We start from the raw sequence: 16,567 nt of genomic DNA, 5'->3' as shown, positions 1-16,567 counted from the left end.
CATCTCTGCCCATTAAAACCTGGGCAAACACTTTACTTCACACCGATGTACTAAAGATTGGAGGAAGAGAAGAAGGGCGAGGGGGGAAACACACAAGTTCCTTTTATTTCTCCAGTCTTTCCCAGATTGTCTCTCTTTCTCCTTTTCTATCTATTAATCCAGTATCTTTCAGGCCTGGTAAACTCCTCAAGATGGACATTGCTTGGTTCAGGGTGGAAGGGGGTCAAGCTCCATTGGCCCCTGCACAGAGCTGTGGAATTTTTCATTAGTGCACAGCTGGGTCACAAGTGGCTCCAAAGCCGTCTTAATATTGTGTAGGCCCACAGATTAGGAGCGGAGAAAAGAAGCCAAAGCATGATGCTCTCTCCACCAGACCCTGTCTTTGCATATTTGCAGACTTGTGCTTTAGAACACCTCATATTACTGTTTGTTTTATTTCTTAGACCCAGAACCTCTGGGTCAATAGTAATTATAAAGCCCTCCAATCCAAATGTTGTTTTTTAACCATTCCAGCGCTGAATCTGACAAAGATGAGTCCATTTATTTTCTCACAATAAAGAAAATGTCCATGTGTTCATGGACAAAAGCTTCTTTTACTTCATGATTTTAATCTTTTACAACTAGAAATTATTATTTGACTATGGAAATTAGATCATAGTTTTTTTTTATTTCTCCAAAAATGGTGATAACCCACGAGGATTTCTAACTCCCAAATCAACCTCTCTAATCAAAAAATAACAAAAGAAATGCATGTATCTGTGGGTAGTTACAGCCGGCCATAGCTCTATAACATGTGATAGCCATTACACTTATTGTAGCCATCACTCTCTCTGCTTCCCCCTGCTCTTTCAGAGGCGGCAATCACTCGCAGTGGCTCATCGAGCGAGGCCGAGCCCTTAAGAGTGAGCTCTGCTCCACCTCACACAGATTAGCCTGGAAGGGGCAGACAAACAGATACTTGTAGAATTATAAAAAATATGTGTATAAAATGTGTGCATGTGTATGATATTAATTGGTTCTATTCGGGCCTCGGTTGTTTGCTTTTTTTACGGGCCACCTCGTTGTAAACATGTCATGTCTCCAGCAGTGATTGTCCTTAAAAACAGGGCCGAGAAAAGCACTTTATAAACGCCTTGTAATTCACAAACCCCCTAATTTATTTGTTCAAGGATCAACGCGGCTTTGGGGACAGGTAAAAAATATGCAGGAAAAAAGCCAAAATGGAAAAAAAAACCCCACAACATCTTTACAATAATTTCCTCACTGATGTTATTGTGCAGCGTGTGCAACCGTATTGTTTGTTCTGAGCTCGCAAAACTGAGCCTAAATGCAATGTTGCACTCATTTTACATACTCAGGAACACCAGCTGTCCAAACAGCATCATGTGTGCCTGCCTGCTTACTCTTGTATTTAGCTGTGTACTTAGCCTCTTCTGCTGCCCAATACACTGTCCTTTTCACTCCATGAGCTTTGTTCTACCTGTGTGGCTGGGGAGGATTATTTCCATGCTGTTTTCCCAGTGACTCATTAGCAGATACATGTGAAGGAGGAGAAGCAGCGGGTTGCTTGATGCTGCAAGATCATTCTCTGCATACCGCTCTCAGAGCTTTGTAGGAACATGCAGTATTGACTGTATTTAGCATTATGTCTTTTTTTATAATTCAATCCCTCTGAATAAAACACTGGCCATGAGGAACATTTACTTTAAGACAGACTGGTCAAATAATAATAAAAAAAAGATACATGCACATTATTTGCATGTTTTCAGTCTCTTGCACTCAGTTACTACACCACGCTTGTTTTGAACTGTATTTGAATTGTTGAGCAATCTGTGAAACACACAATCCGTGCAATGAGATCATTTGCAAAACGACTTAAGGGTTAGGATTTCTTTGTGCAGCTGTGCCGTATAGCGTTATGTACAGATATGTCTGTCTGGCTGGGGACTCGTCTGAGGAGCTGCTGCACATTCCAGCACATAGGAGCTCACGCTGCCGTAGAAATGAAGTGGCCATATTTGTTTTCACAATAGCAGACGTGTGGGATAGATGATCCTGGAAGCACTTTGCTGCAGACGAACTGTAACCACCATCTTTTTACGCGCCCGCTATAGCTCTGCTCAGCAGCTTTTACTAAGTGTGCTCCCTCTGAGATGTAGGGCAGGTGCATATGCATACACCAACACATCGAACACGTCCCTGCTATTATCTTCGCTATGCCAAGTGCAATCAGCTCGTCTCCCTCCCTCCCCTGTGAGCTCGCAGGCAGCCGCTGCTGCGCCTCAGCGCGGGGAACAAGAAGAACCCTGTGGCCAGAGCTGTGTGATGAAGAAGGCACCTTTGGGCCATTAGTGGTGTACACATCTCCCGTTAATGTGTTTTACTTTTACCTGCTGGGAGTTTAATTAAAAAACAAAGAGCCTCAATTTAAAGGCCATTATTATGCTAATGCAGTAAGCACGAGATGGTGATTAAGCAGCTTTTAGAGCTGACTGGAGCTGGCCCTTGGGAGCAGAAGGATGGCACTTTTTATTTGGCTTCATTACTCTCTATGAATCTATGCTCCAAAGAGAAATGCTGATCCTATGAAACAAGGTCAGCTACTGAGATCATTTATGAACACAGTGTTATCACTACCACTCTTTACTACTCCAGCAGACTGAAGTTTGCTTTAACCCCATTTTCACAGAGGAAGAATGGATGAGGTTACACCTTGGCTGGATCTGTTTAAATATGCAAATGAATTGTGTTAAAGCGCCACTTTTTTTTAATTCTGAGTTTACTTTTCCCTCTGCAAGCAATCAACCACTGGTAATGGCTGAATTCAGGTTGCTATTTTTAGGCCGTTGTGGTCAACATGTAGTGTCTGCTGCATTTAAAGGACAACAGGACCAAACATAACAAAGCAATTTTCATGATGTTGAGACGAAGTTGAAAAGGTTCGCCTTCGTTCATGTGCAGCGAAAAACATCTGGGCATCAAATGTTTTCCTCTTTGACCAAAGCTCTTGATACCGTTGCTAAGAGCCAATTTTCACATACTGAGGCGTGACCGGTGACTCGCTGAGAAGTGGCTGCGGCACAGTGTGGAGACCTCTGCTGCGTCTGTGAGACAGATCCGTTTGTTGTCATTCCAGACAACAAACAGAACAAGAATCCACCTGAAAATTAGCTGTTCATTAAATACAGGCATTAAACATTTCTTTCAGATGTACAGTATGTGAAAACTGTAAAACTAGAGTGGCACTCAGTAGAGCACATACCGCCACCAAGGCCCAGCAGTCAACCTAAATCCAATCAAGCTGCACCAAATTTTACACACACAGATATCAGTTACATAAATATGTGATGTGTGATTTTTTTTTTTTTTTCCATAGAGATCCATGACAAAAAATTCCCCTGATCCAGATCAGTACAAATAGATTCTTCCCTGACCCACACGCCATCCTAAATTCAATCCAGTAGTTATTTTATTTTTTATTTTTTTAAGAAACCAACAAGCAAATGGACATGGGTGCAAATATAACCTCCTCCGAATGCTTTAATGTCATGAGTTGAATGAGAAGATCATGTTATTTTTGTTTGTTTAATTTTTACCAAAGATCAACAAGATGGAGTTTTAGAAGTGATCATAAACCAGAATATTTCTGCTAAGCTAAGCAACTGCACTTATATTTACAGTCTAGCTGGTTGATCATGTGTCCGCCCTGTTGTCAGTCTTAATGCTAAGGATACATTTAGTGGTGTCAATCTTCTCACCTAACTTTCAGTGGAGGGCGCATTTTCCCAATTTCAGAAATTAACCTTATCTCTCACATCTGATCTGAAAGGAAGAAATCTTATTATGTCTGGTTTGATCCCACATTTTGTATCCAAGATAAAGCCGGTAGAAAAAAAGAGACTGGAAATATGGAGCGTGCACAGTTGACCGATTGCTCCACGTGCCCTTCATCCTGCCCTGGAGGCCCTTGTCTGACCTGCCTCCCAGGCCTCATCTCTCACCTCAGCAATGATTGGCATGGCCACAGGTTTCCTGCCCAAACACGAGAGCCCATCTTCAAAGTAATGGCTTACAGCTGCTGCCTGGATAATCCTCATCCCCTCTGTCTTTGATGGGGTGCGGTGACATAATAGCCCCGGCTATTCTTTCCCCAAATTGTTATGGTATTTCTCCAAGTGTTGTTCAATAGCAAAAGGGGAGTAGGTGAGACTGTTGCACGTGTTGCTAAATGTAGCATGATTATCAAGACACATAAGCAGCTCTACGCTCTCGCTCCCCCTTTCCCCCGTCCCCTCTTATTCCTCCCGGTTTCTTTTATCCCACCCAGTCCTCTTGATGCTTATCACTGCGGCAGAAGCATTAAATGTAATGTCTGTAGAAGGGAAATCATTGGCAACATGTGGTGAGAGCTTAAGATGTTGTCACACTTTAAGTTGCCTATAATCTGTTCAAAGGGAGAGTGCATAGTTCTCCAGAGTGCCTGGAAAAAGGAGGGGAAGAAGAAGAAGAAGAGCAGCGGAGAGGGCGAAGTCTCTTAGCTGCACTTGGCCCGGCTGAAGTGTTCATCAGACAAATAACTGTCGGTCTCTGTTGGCTTCTGTCTTTTTCATCGTGCTCTTTGTTGTTTTCTTTCTTGCATTTGCTCAAAACACAGCTTGTAGCGTTACAAGCCTCAGCAGTGTGATAATCTGTCTCGGGGAGGGAGAGACAACCATAGATAACGAAAGAAAAGGACAGACAAGGGATTACAGGTATGTGGACACAGGATTAAAACGAAGGACGTAATGATTCCTGTGGGAGAGGGATGTGCTGAGATGGGCTCTTTTTTCATTTATGAGTCCAGTTCTGGGGAGGCCTGGGTAAATATTGACAGTTCCCTCCGCTTGAGATGCGGCCATTGATCCACACAGGAGGGTCTCATCACTTGATCTGTGCACGCAGGTGTGGGAGGAGGGGAGAGCGAGAGCCTGGACGCGGCGTTGTCGTGCTGGTGGTCCTCTTTGTGGTGTCTTTTATAAACAAGCAAGCTTTAAGGTGCCGATCGGCCCTGCCTCTGCGACACTGGGAGTCGTGTTACCGGAGCAGCTGAACGTCCAGAAAGTGGATTTGAGGTGGATACAGGTCTTAGTGTGACGGGTCACTGGGATCAAGTAGAGGCAGAAAGTAGAGAACGATCGCCCTAAACCACTTTAAGTCTGATTCCAGACACAGCGACAGCTTCTTTGATATCTTTAATATCCCGGTGGAGCCTCACAGAAAGCTGCGAAACCTCCTCTTCAGCTAATGTTATCAGCAGCCCCTGTCGATTTGTTTTTCTATATATAAAATCATCATTTACATCTTCTCCTTCTGTCTCCTGTTGGCGTGCGGGCCCACAGGCCTGGTCCTCAAACCACTAATCAGGTAATGTCGGGGAGGCTGAATGGCGTGCCTCCCCCTGGTCAACCTTCACTGCTCACACAGTGGTGTTGTTTTAAAGAGCATTCTTTAGGCGCTGAACTTGGAAAGGTATTAAAGTGGGATTAGGCTCCTCCACAATCCACTGCTTGTGTCATTCAGGGAGTTTGTGTTCTCCTTTCCCCACTGCCACCTCCCCACTCCTTCTCTGTTTGATTGTGGCGAGCCGCAGGAGTGGGACTGACTGCGCCTTTCAAAGGAGAGGGGTAGGGTTAAATCCCTAGTCCACTGCTCCCTGCTAATTCTCCTTGTTCCTTAGAGAGGGATTTACTTCTGCTGCCAGCTTCTCAAAGGCCTTCTCTGCCCATCCGAAAAGTCGCCGTTGCCTTCCTGTGGAGGTGTGGTTGCCATAGAAGGGGCGTCACGCATGGCTATTCCATCTGAACCCCGCTGAGAATGGGGACCGGGGACTGAAAACAGGCAGAAAGTCCGGATTAGACCCGAGGACAAAGCAGGACAGGAAGATTCCAGAAGGGACGAATAGGAATTACAGCAGCAAAAATAATGCAAAGTGACAGAGAGGGGAAATAGAAAAATAATGGCTTACAAGATTAGACTCGGAGAGAAGAAAGAAGAAAGGAAAGAGGGCTGAATGAGAATGTTTTCATCTAGATGAGAAGATTTAAAAGAGCGGTCGTAGGTGAATGCAGAGGCCTGGACATATCAAAACCGTGCTAACAAGTAATTTCCTCAACTTTTTTTTTGCTCTCTTTCTTTGCCTAAGCCGCCGATCATTAGTTAAACATTCGAGTTAGAGCTGGGAACTTGTCTTGACAGATTCATCACCTCTTCTCCCTGATCCCAGCATGTAACACGCTAATCCTTCTAAAAACTGGAAACAAGTCCCAGAATATTCAGTTTATCTTTGCAGAAATTGCAGTGTTGTGTTGCTTGTGTCTTTTATTTTTTCGGTGACCAAACTTAGAGTTTTTTTTTTTAGATACATCCAGGTTGGCAAGTAATTTGTTTGAGAAACATTGCGAAATGTCTTTTAAGGGGATTATCCTTCAGGTTTTTCCATAGTTGAATAATAATCCTCTTGCCTCTTATTGTAATAAATGAAAGATTAAAGTACTTCATGAACCCCGGAGAGGGCTAATTCTGATATCTCTGTTGTTTTGCTGCCTCATGATGGTTCAAAAGAAAATAAGAAGCTGTAGCTGCCGTGTTCTGATCCAGATACAGGCTGGGATTTTCATTACAATGAATGATATTAGTAAAAGAACTTATCAATTCTATGAGATGTCATTAAGATAACATAAATTTCTGCCTTGCCGATGCTCCTCTGATGAGCAGTAATTATTTTCAGCAGGCTGTGCAGACGAGCAAAACCACACTATCTTGTTTCCAGCGTGCACACAGCTGCTCATACACATGCACTCACATGTGTGAATGCACACACGCCGCGGTATCACCACTCAATCAGCACCTATAACAGCATTACCATAACAAAACCTTCCTTTGGTCTCCCTCCTCTCATATTTACACATTATATTCATCACTATCGCTCATCCCTGTCCCGGACCAGCACATGATGTCAATTGCTCCTCTCGCTGCCTCCCTGCCTCGCACAATGAAATAGATGTTCACCACAAATAGATAGGCGGTTGCCAGCTGTCTTCCAGACCAGGGCAAACAAAGAGGCCGCTAATAAATCCAGCTTTAGGGCTGGACAAGATCAACCACACTCCCGGCCTTCTTGCTGCATTTAATGTGGCTTCTTCGGAACAACAGAGGATGAATTAAATGCCTCTCAGTCACCAATAAAACAATGCAAACATCTTCCTGAAAGGATATCAAAGAAGATGGAGGTCTTGTCTAGGAAATGGTGATCGAGGCAGTGTTGCACCACAGAGGCATAATATTAGATAGTCAGATGAGATATGAACTAGACTCCAGTGCTGCCCAGTAGTCAGCAATGAATCATGGTCTCTGATATGGTATCTGATGCAAATAAGTGTTGTGGTTATGAAAGAAATGTGTAAATTGCCAGTGAAGGTCTGATTGGGATGAGCAGGGATTGGTCGCTGCACTAAAACATGATCCGGCTCCTTTTTTCAGGGGGCCACCCCAGAATCTTTAACAGAAGAGCTTCTGCCAGACAAGTCACCTCCTCAGCTGCACACAGGATCAGCCAGTCCACTTGAGTCTTAATCAAAAACCCTCCATGATCAGCTGAAGTAGGCAAAATAAAGATCTCACACGCCTCTCGAAAGAAAAACACTTAAAGTGAAACTGTGTAACTCCTGCTGAACAGCAACAAGTGACAAATATAAGATCACGATAACGGTTCAAATACAGTTTAATAATTACACAAGAAAAGAAGGACAATCATGTCAGTACAAACACTCAGTGATGTGACTTTATTATGATTTTTTTTCTAAGACGAGCCAACTTAAGTCAGCATAAAATACTGGTCGTACCAGGCCGAGAAATGTTGGATCAGCATTAAAATGTTCAATCTGCAGGTTTTGCTGAACTGTGGTCACATGTGGCAAAACAGTAGGTAGAAGAGGGTTCATTAGCTCATGAGCTACAGTAAGGCTGTTTCAGCTGAACCCCTGAGTGAACGGAGCAGTGGAACATATCATTTCTTACGTATTGATCGTTTTGTGTACTACTTCTACTAATCATAATAATAATAATAATAATAAACTTTATTTATAGATCACTTTTCAAAAAATAGGTTTACAAAGTGCCTCCAAAACATAAAAGCAGAAAATAAATAATGTGATTACAAATTTAAACTACTTGTTTAAATTTGTATCTACTTGTTACAAGTTAAACAAGTTAAGAGACGATGGATAAAACATTTACTTGAAAGCCATTTTCTAAAAATATATTTTAAAAGGGTTTGAAAAGAGGACGCTGTTGCAGGTTGTCTGACAAAGGGAGGTTATTCCACCATCTCAAGTCCTGCCCTGGTTACCGAGGGTAACAGCTGGTTATCAGATCGCAAAGTGTACAAGCAGGGAGAAAGGGATGAGGAGGTCTGCTGTAGATAAGGTGGTGAAAGGCCGTTCAGGGATTGAGAAACAAGTAGCCAGTGCAATGAGGCAAGAATGCATGTGATATGTTCATATTTGTGAGTTCTTGTAAGAACCCTAGTCGCTGTGTTTTGAAAAAATTCCCACTTGTCCTTGAGCAAGATCCTGAAGTGTAATAGAGAAAGTGATGCACATAGATTCGACATGAATTTGTGTGTGAATAGATGAATGGCAAAACTGTGGCCCTTTGATTGGTCATCAAGACTAGACAAGTCATTATATATAGGAATGAATGCTCAATTTTTTCTCTCGTACAAAATGTTCTATGTCATCAACACACCTCCAATCGTCTGTTTTGTCTCCTTCTGCAGGTTGTTTGCGACTAAGTGCAGCGGCTGCCTGGAGAAAATCGCCCCCACGGAGTTTGTGATGCGCGCCCTGGAGTGCGTCTACCACCTCAACTGCTTCTGCTGCTGCGTGTGCGACCGTCAGCTGCGGAAGGGCGACGAGTTTGTCCTGAAGGAGGGTCAGCTGCTGTGCAAGATCGACTACGAGAGGGAGAAGGACTTACTCAGCTCGGTCAGCCCCGATGACTCAGACTCAGGTGAGCCCTCTGCACCCTCTCGCACCAGAGTGAGAGCAGCACTGTGGTGCGATCATCGTGTGGCACCAGGGTGTTGTATTCTGTATGCTCTGTTCCATCACAGCGGTCGCCAACATACACATCCTCCATGATGATCCTGAGCTGGATCTCACTTGTTGAAGCACTATATTATCAACAATAAAACAAGCTACAAATACTGAGTTAATTTGGCCTTAAACTAGTTGCCAGGCATGTGAGATTTTTCATGCGACACCAGCAGTAAAAACATCTAACACGGCTCCATCTGCAGCTTTTCAATGGCTGATTTTGTAGCATTCTCATTCAAGTGGGGAGCGTAGGTTTATGATACAGTAGGAAGTGGAAACAGGACGAAGCCAAGCCGCCCCGTATTAATGGCTTTCCATGCGTGGGCAGGATCTGGTTCTGGAAAGAATTAAATCACTGTATCATGGTGAGTGACAGAGGGATTTGGGGCCTTTCTACAGAAAAGCCTGCGTCTCCACTCTTATCAGCTCTAGTGTTCCTCGCCCATAGCCTCCACACACAATGAGGCTTCTCGCCAAGCCTCACTGTTCACTACCATCTGGCTCACATTTAGACGTGCACAAAAGCGGGGAATTTGTCAAATACATCTGTGCCTGTGTCAACTTTTGTCAACTTGTGGGAATATTTGCTCTGCCTCTTCCACAATCGGTCGTGTCCCAGTGTATCGCGCCGGCATGTCCTTTGTGCACGTCTCCAAATTCAAGATGGGGAAAATGTTGACATGAACAGAGGTTAACCTCGGTATGCAGCAGCTGAAATGTAGGTTTTCAGCGGAGAAATGTCGATACATATCAGAACCAGATGACAGGAGACACTGAGCCATCATGCGGGTGCCTCTTCTCACAGCCAGCAGACTCCAAGATCATTAAGGTTCATTAGCGGTTCACTGCTGCTTCTGATTGGGAAACAGTTGTTTTCACATAGAGTGATAATTCATGTTTTTTTATTCATTGATTTAATTTCCACGTCATGTTTACAAAGCTTAACAAAGGCCTCTGTTGCAAGTGTTATTGAAAGGCACTGCAGAATTGTGCCGCAGCATATTTCACACTATACGTCTTCTTTATTTTTTTTCTTCAGTGACAACAATTTATTTTAAAAATGGAAGTAAACGTAATTAGAGGTTTCACATTGTTTTCCAATACAAAAATATTAATGATCTTTACAAAATATTGACAAATTGATCTCTCAATCGGGGAGAGTGTTGGATGTTTTGTCATTTTTGATAAATGCAAAGAGCTATATGATTTTCTAATCTAAAAAAAATCTAATAAAACCAAGTTATTATTTAGTTTTAATGGCACATTGTAGGTTAGAAACATGAAGTTCAAACCACTGTTGCTACCTGGAACTGTAATATCCTGTTGCTGCTTGTAGAAATCTAACATTCCATATATTTTGTCATTATTTTGAAATCTAAAACGGAGCAAAAAATGCATTTTCTTGCCGTGTCACAGGAGATGTATTTCTCATATGGACTCGTGTTGCCTTTTTCATGTTGTACTCGTTGTAGTGTTCTTATCAGAGATTGATTTGGTGTAAATCAGACAAAGCTGAGAGCAATAAATTACAAGTGACGCAGTGTTCAGCTCAGTGACAAATGTGCATATTTCCTTGTGCTCTCCAAGCAAGAGCCGTAGACTTCTGTAAGTCAAATCGTACATGTGGCCTTTTCCTTTTGTAATAAATTGATAAGAAAGTATCAAAAACACATGTGTCTCCTTTGATTATGCACTTGTGGTGTGTGAATCTCCCGGAGCAGGGAAGAGCGAAAATGTATTTGTCTGCAGGCTGTCAGTGGCTGAAAGGGTGTAGTCAGTTCAAGCTTGTGCTGATGTTACTGAAAAAAATGACTCTTTCCACAGAGAAAAGTGACGACGAGGAGCTGGACATCAAGCCAGAGAAAGGGATCGGAAGCCAGGGCAAGGGGGATGATGGGAAGGATCCCAGGAGGCCCAAGAGACCACGCACCATCCTGACCACTCAGCAGAGACGGGCCTTCAAGGCCTCCTTCGAGGTGTCCTCAAAACCCTGCAGAAAGGTAAGAGGGAAGCGTTCAAGAAAAACTCTGGTTTGTATTTGGAGTAATGAACACATGGGGATTTAGATGCCAACCACGAGCCCTACAGTAGTTTTACAAATAAAATTCTCAAATTAAAAAAATCTCCCCCATCTCAGAGGCGAGCTTTGAAGTGGCGAGCAGCTTTCTGTTCTGTGTTAGCCGAGACAGACTGGTGTAACGCAGCCCGCCTGCACCAAACATCATACTGAGATAGAGGAGGACGGCCTCCGTGCGACCGCTGCACCCGCTCCAAAGCTTTGAACAGGCAACAATCAAGAGTTCCAAACAGACCGCGTCGCTGCTTTCATTCAACGTTCACGGAAATCAAACAGGCAACGTGGCCTGTTGGGAAATGTTTAGGAGGAGAAAGCAGTTCAGGGTATATGACGTGTGTGTGTTTTCTTGTGTAACCCTGGAAATCTCTTGTGTCGATGTGTGCAGGTGAGGGAGACGCTGGCCGCAGAGACAGGACTCAGCGTTCGGGTGGTCCAGGTGTGGTTTCAGAACCAGCGAGCTAAGGTGAGAGCAGTGAACTCACAGGATGAAATCAGACTTACGTGTCCACATTCAACAGCCTTATTCCATCTGAAGAGTCCAGCTAATAAATCACCACAAGTATTCGTGTTAAATTTATCACTGCATTCCTTTTCACAAATGCATTAAAAAACGAGCGAGGAGTTGCAACTCTAGCTCGCTCTTGCATCAAATGTCTGCGCCCTCCCCCTTTTCTGATTATTATCTTGTGAAAACCTTTGATACTTGATAATGAAGTGCACTGAGATACAGACTTTACGCAGTTCATTCCAGGGTGAACGGCGAGGAGCATCCTTTTTAAATTAAAGACTGCATGTTAGTTTTGGGAGTTCCTCACAACTTTGACTCCTTCCTTTCGTTTCAGATGAAGAAGTTGGCAAGAAGACAGCAGCAACAACAAGAACAACAGAATTCTCAGAGACTTGGCCAAGGTACGATAGTGCTCATACCCTGCAGACACAATGGAGGCCCTCTGGCTCAACGCTCCTTTCTCTGGGAAATGTGGCTGCATATTTAATGTATCTAACATTTACATTTTTAGAAATAGAAAGCCCCCTTTCACTTAAATATGTGTTTTGCTTATTTCTCATTCACCTGGATGTTCAAGTTTCACCACGCAAAGTGATGCATGTCCAGATTTTTGGCCACTTTAAAGCAGGACTGGGCGATACGGCCAAAACTGTTATCACAATTAAAATGTTCATATCAGTTCATATGAAATGTTCATATTGATAATTATCACAATAAATGTCAGGTCGTTATTTCTTTCCGGCTTAAAGACTCTGAGGAAAGTAGACAGTTAGTTCTTAATGAGCAGAACACAACAAAACACTGGCTTAACAGCAAAACCCTCAAATCAATTATATCTGTTATATATGTATATCAGTGCTTGTGGAATGTATAAGCTTTACATCAATACATATTTTGACATATACATAGAGATCATATTGAAGAAAATTATATCATGAAAATTAAAGTTAGTTTATGTGGCGACATGATTTTGTGACATTACAATGACAAGTCAGCCAATCATTGTCCATTTTAAAAGGAAATATATTCATCGATTCTGTTTTTTCAATGAGAGAGAAGGAGTAGGTGAATTTTTAAGAATTTTTAACAATCTAATCTAATTCTGCAAAAACACGAGACACAAATTGCTTGATATATCATAAACTTGTCTGCTGATGGTCTCTAAGTTTTTGTGTTTGTATCATAGCAGTGTATTGTTTGAAATGTTGACACTTCTTTTGGGTGATGACTGAACAAACAGGTATACCACTGAATCAGGAAATATGAGCTTCCTCTCCTGTGTATTCAGCAACTACACAGAATAACAGATTACAAACAGGTCGCTGTATAAACAAGAACAGTCCACGTCACAGAAAGTGGGACGTTCTCTTCGGAGCCAAACAAAATGAACGACAGACGTCATTTCACAAAGCCGCCGCAGAGGAAAGAGCAGGGGGATGGGCTCCAGTCATGAAGCCACAAGAGCTTTGTGTCCATCTCAGCAGTCAGTTAGCCAAGAGCTGTGTTTGTGAAGGGAATTATGGGAGAAGCCACAGGAAAGACTACTGCAGGTTTCCATGGTAATACTGCCAGGGAAGTGATCTGCGTTACTGTCGCTGTTCCTCCCTTTTGTTTTTACTAGTATTGTACTTTTTTTTATTCTGCAAAACTGTGACTCAGAGTCAGGTGAGCTTGTAAAAAAACCCCAGGTATTAAAAGACAGACCGAAAACACATCTCCGCACTCCTCATCGCTGGTTTCCCCCTGTGCAGCTCCACCTTTCTGTTATCACATTTTCTCTAATGGTTTGTTCTCATTGCTCTACAGAGGTGATGTCCAATCGGATGGAGGGAATGATGAACTCCTTCACACCGCTGGCTCCGCCACAGCAGCAGCTGGTCGCCATGGATCAGAACGGCTACAGCACAGACCCCTTCCAACAGGGGCTCACCCCCCCACAGATGCCCGGGGACCACATGAACCCATATGGTGAGCATCCACTGACTCCCACCCCCTCCAGCCATTCATCCCCCTCCCCAAAATACCCACTCCTGCTCTGGAAACACACACGCGCACACACACATGCCTGTCCCTTGATCAACCTCATAGCTCCCCAGTGTGGGACATGTGTTCAGGCCACAGCGCCCCCTCCCCTGATTTAAGCCGCGCACAGAGACGTACGAACAGATTCTCCTCCCACATGAGATAACACAAGCCTTCCAATAAGCTGCTGGGTTTTGAAGTTCATTTTCAAATCTGTTTAATATGGTTTTAACTCTCCGCCTCCAGCTCGGAGACATGCCCCGTTACCGACCATTTTTTCTCGCTACAGATGAAGTGCGGTCCCAGCAATGATTGAGGGTTTTGTGAGCTAATGAATCAGAATGGGAAAATAACTAGTCTCAGATTTCTGTGTGATACAGGGAAGAATTAAAATGCTAACACTTAGAGGGGGGGGGAGAACTCAGTCAATCAAGTGTTGGTCCACAGGATGTAACCGGAATAACATATTTCAGAGTGATGTCCTCAACAAGCCCCAGAGGGACCATTTCCTGAAGTTCATAACTTCCTTATAATTTGCCTCCATTTAGTTCTTCTCGGTAGGAAGAACCCAAGTCCCTGGTCTCATCACTCTCCTTTGGTTTGGGGAAAAGAACAATATTGGCAAGGCATTAAAAGATATGTCTCCAAACACTGTCCCCATTTTGTGCAACACTATCATTAAGATCCAGAGTGTAATAAAGTTAACTATTCCCTCTAGAGAAATAACATGTTGAGGTTTTATGAAAGGCGTAAACAGTTGCTATTAACCAGATCTTTTAGGAGGATGCCCCTTGTTTACATGCTCCCTCACAGACCGCAATTGTCCCAGGGAGGGCAGCAAAAAGTGAGCTTTGATGATATCGAACTAAACAGTTCTCACAATTGTGATGACACACAACAGCAGTTTCTCAAAGTGACTATTAGTAATTATAATTTCCCAACGCTGCTGTAAATCTCAAATACAAGATTGCGTTGATTTCATGGTCAGAGTGGGGGCATTGTTGTGTTGTTGTTTTTTTCTTGCTGTTGTCGTTTTTTTAATGACGCCTCTGCCACCGGATCCTGACACTTTTCTCCGCATCGTCTCTTCGCAGGTAATGACTCCGCGTTCCATGACATAGACAGCGACACGTCCTTAACCAGCCTCAGCGACTGCTTCATGGCGTCGTCGGAAGCCAACTCCATGCAGGCCCGCGTGGGGAACCCCATCGACCGCCTCTACTCCATGCAGAACTCTTATTTTGCATCATGAAAGAGAGAAGCGAAGAAATTTAAAAAAAGGAAAGAAAACATCAGCACAGAATAAACTGCCCATCTCAATCTGAAGTGCGATGGCCCGGGAGTTTCTACACAAACACGGACACCACAGAAGAGACGCCTCCTCGCAGCGGCTCCTGGTTTTGTGCCGAAGCTTCCTGTAAAACCACTTGTTGTAGGACAGACCAACAGATTCCTGGGGAAAACTTAAATATTGTTAGAGATGATTTGGCCGGATCGCGTATCTGTCACAGGAGATGTGTTGCTCTTTTCTTTGTTCACTTAAGGGAAAAACAAGTAGATATTGAAGCCACTGATTACACACTCTCAACCCAAATAACAGTGAATTTATAAAGTGCATGATCAATTGTAAACTACAACTTTTTGCAAGCCCCCTCCTCTGGTTAAGATGTGGTGATGTCTGGACTGTTTCTTCTCTACACTACATGGATTCCCATGTTCACCGTTAGCATTTTGATCACTTTCAATAGGTTTAGATATTGTGTTAATAGTAAATAGGTGCAGCATGTCTGCAAGAGTGACTGTACATTTGTGTAAGTATGAGAGTCTGGTGAGAAAGAATTGTTAGGAGCGAGAGAGGAAAAAAAAGGAGGATCATTTGGTGGACAAAGTAGGATCAGTGAAGTGTAAATACTTTCCCCAGGCAAATTGGATGTGCATGTTAAAAATGGAAAGCATTCTATTTATTTAACTATAACAGGCTCTTGAAGGTACATATTAAAAACTGAAAAGCTTTATTTAAAAAGGAGAGCATTTTTTTTTTTTTTGTTGAGCAATTAGTGAGTTCATGAGTATCACAACTCATCTGTATGCTTTTTTAATATGAAGATTAACCCTTTTTGTTTTTGTTTTCTTCAGCCAAGCTGTAAATGAGCAATGTTGCTATTTATTTCGTACAGACCATAAAACTTTTGTTGTCATTGTCATATGTGCATTCTCAAAAATGTTAAAAGTTGCTAATTGACCAAAGTTGACTGGTTTGATGAATAAACAATGTCTTTCTCCTGATAACATTAAATAAATGCCATTCAGTGATCATTCACGTGGTGACATTTCATATACCACCTGCTCCACTAGTTGTTATCCTGTCATACTGCACTTACATTTTTCTGAGCAGTAAACTATAAGATACACTGCTGTTATTTGATGAAAAACATGAACGCTGGTATTAATATCACATTTATTTCCAATTTTATAAAAGAAAATACATAAAAACACCACCTAGTGTTTCAAACAGTGTTGGACCTTGCAGGGCCAAAGCTTACATCATGACATTTATTTATATTTGAAAACGTTTACACCCTCTAATCAAACGTAGGAATCTGGAAAAATGTTGTATGTTGAAACCGAATCCCCAAACTATGCCATCCTCGACTATTCAGAGACGTCCCCCATCTTCTTCTGTCCCTCACATGTCTCACACACACACACACCGTTTAAAACCGATTTGCACGGCTGGTGACCTCCATGTTCCTCAGACACGGTTTAGTCCTGGTTTAGCCCTCACCAACGGTTCGCACGGCCTGGGATGACAATGGTCTTTGCCTC

The 16,567-nt window shown here is 42.9% G+C and overlaps 1 protein-coding gene across 2 annotated transcripts in view; it reads left to right on the top strand.

Moving 5' to 3' along the window:
• The window catches only part of lmx1bb (LIM homeobox transcription factor 1, beta b), a 45,702-nt gene extending 29,670 nt beyond the window's left edge, over positions 1–16,032 (top strand). For both annotated transcript variants that reach the window (XM_035166874.2, XM_047341484.1), the window contains 6 exons: positions 8,816–9,048; positions 10,959–11,134; positions 11,597–11,674; positions 12,054–12,120; positions 13,526–13,687; positions 14,836–16,032. In XM_035166874.2, coding sequence (XP_035022765.1) covers positions 8,816–9,048; positions 10,959–11,134; positions 11,597–11,674; positions 12,054–12,120; positions 13,526–13,687; positions 14,836–14,993 — 874 coding nt within the window. In that variant the 3' untranslated portion in view covers positions 14,994–16,032. The remainder of the gene's footprint in view (positions 1–8,815; positions 9,049–10,958; positions 11,135–11,596; positions 11,675–12,053; positions 12,121–13,525; positions 13,688–14,835) is intronic.
• Positions 16,033–16,567: the final 535 nt, after the last annotated feature.

The sequence above is a fragment of the Hippoglossus stenolepis genome, chromosome 9 (assembly GCF_022539355.2).
Source record: "Hippoglossus stenolepis isolate QCI-W04-F060 chromosome 9, HSTE1.2, whole genome shotgun sequence".
Taxonomy (NCBI): Eukaryota; Metazoa; Chordata; class Actinopteri; order Pleuronectiformes; family Pleuronectidae; genus Hippoglossus; species Hippoglossus stenolepis.
The sequence above is the reverse complement of the archived record's forward strand: the minus strand, read 5'-3'. Positions and strand labels throughout refer to the sequence as shown.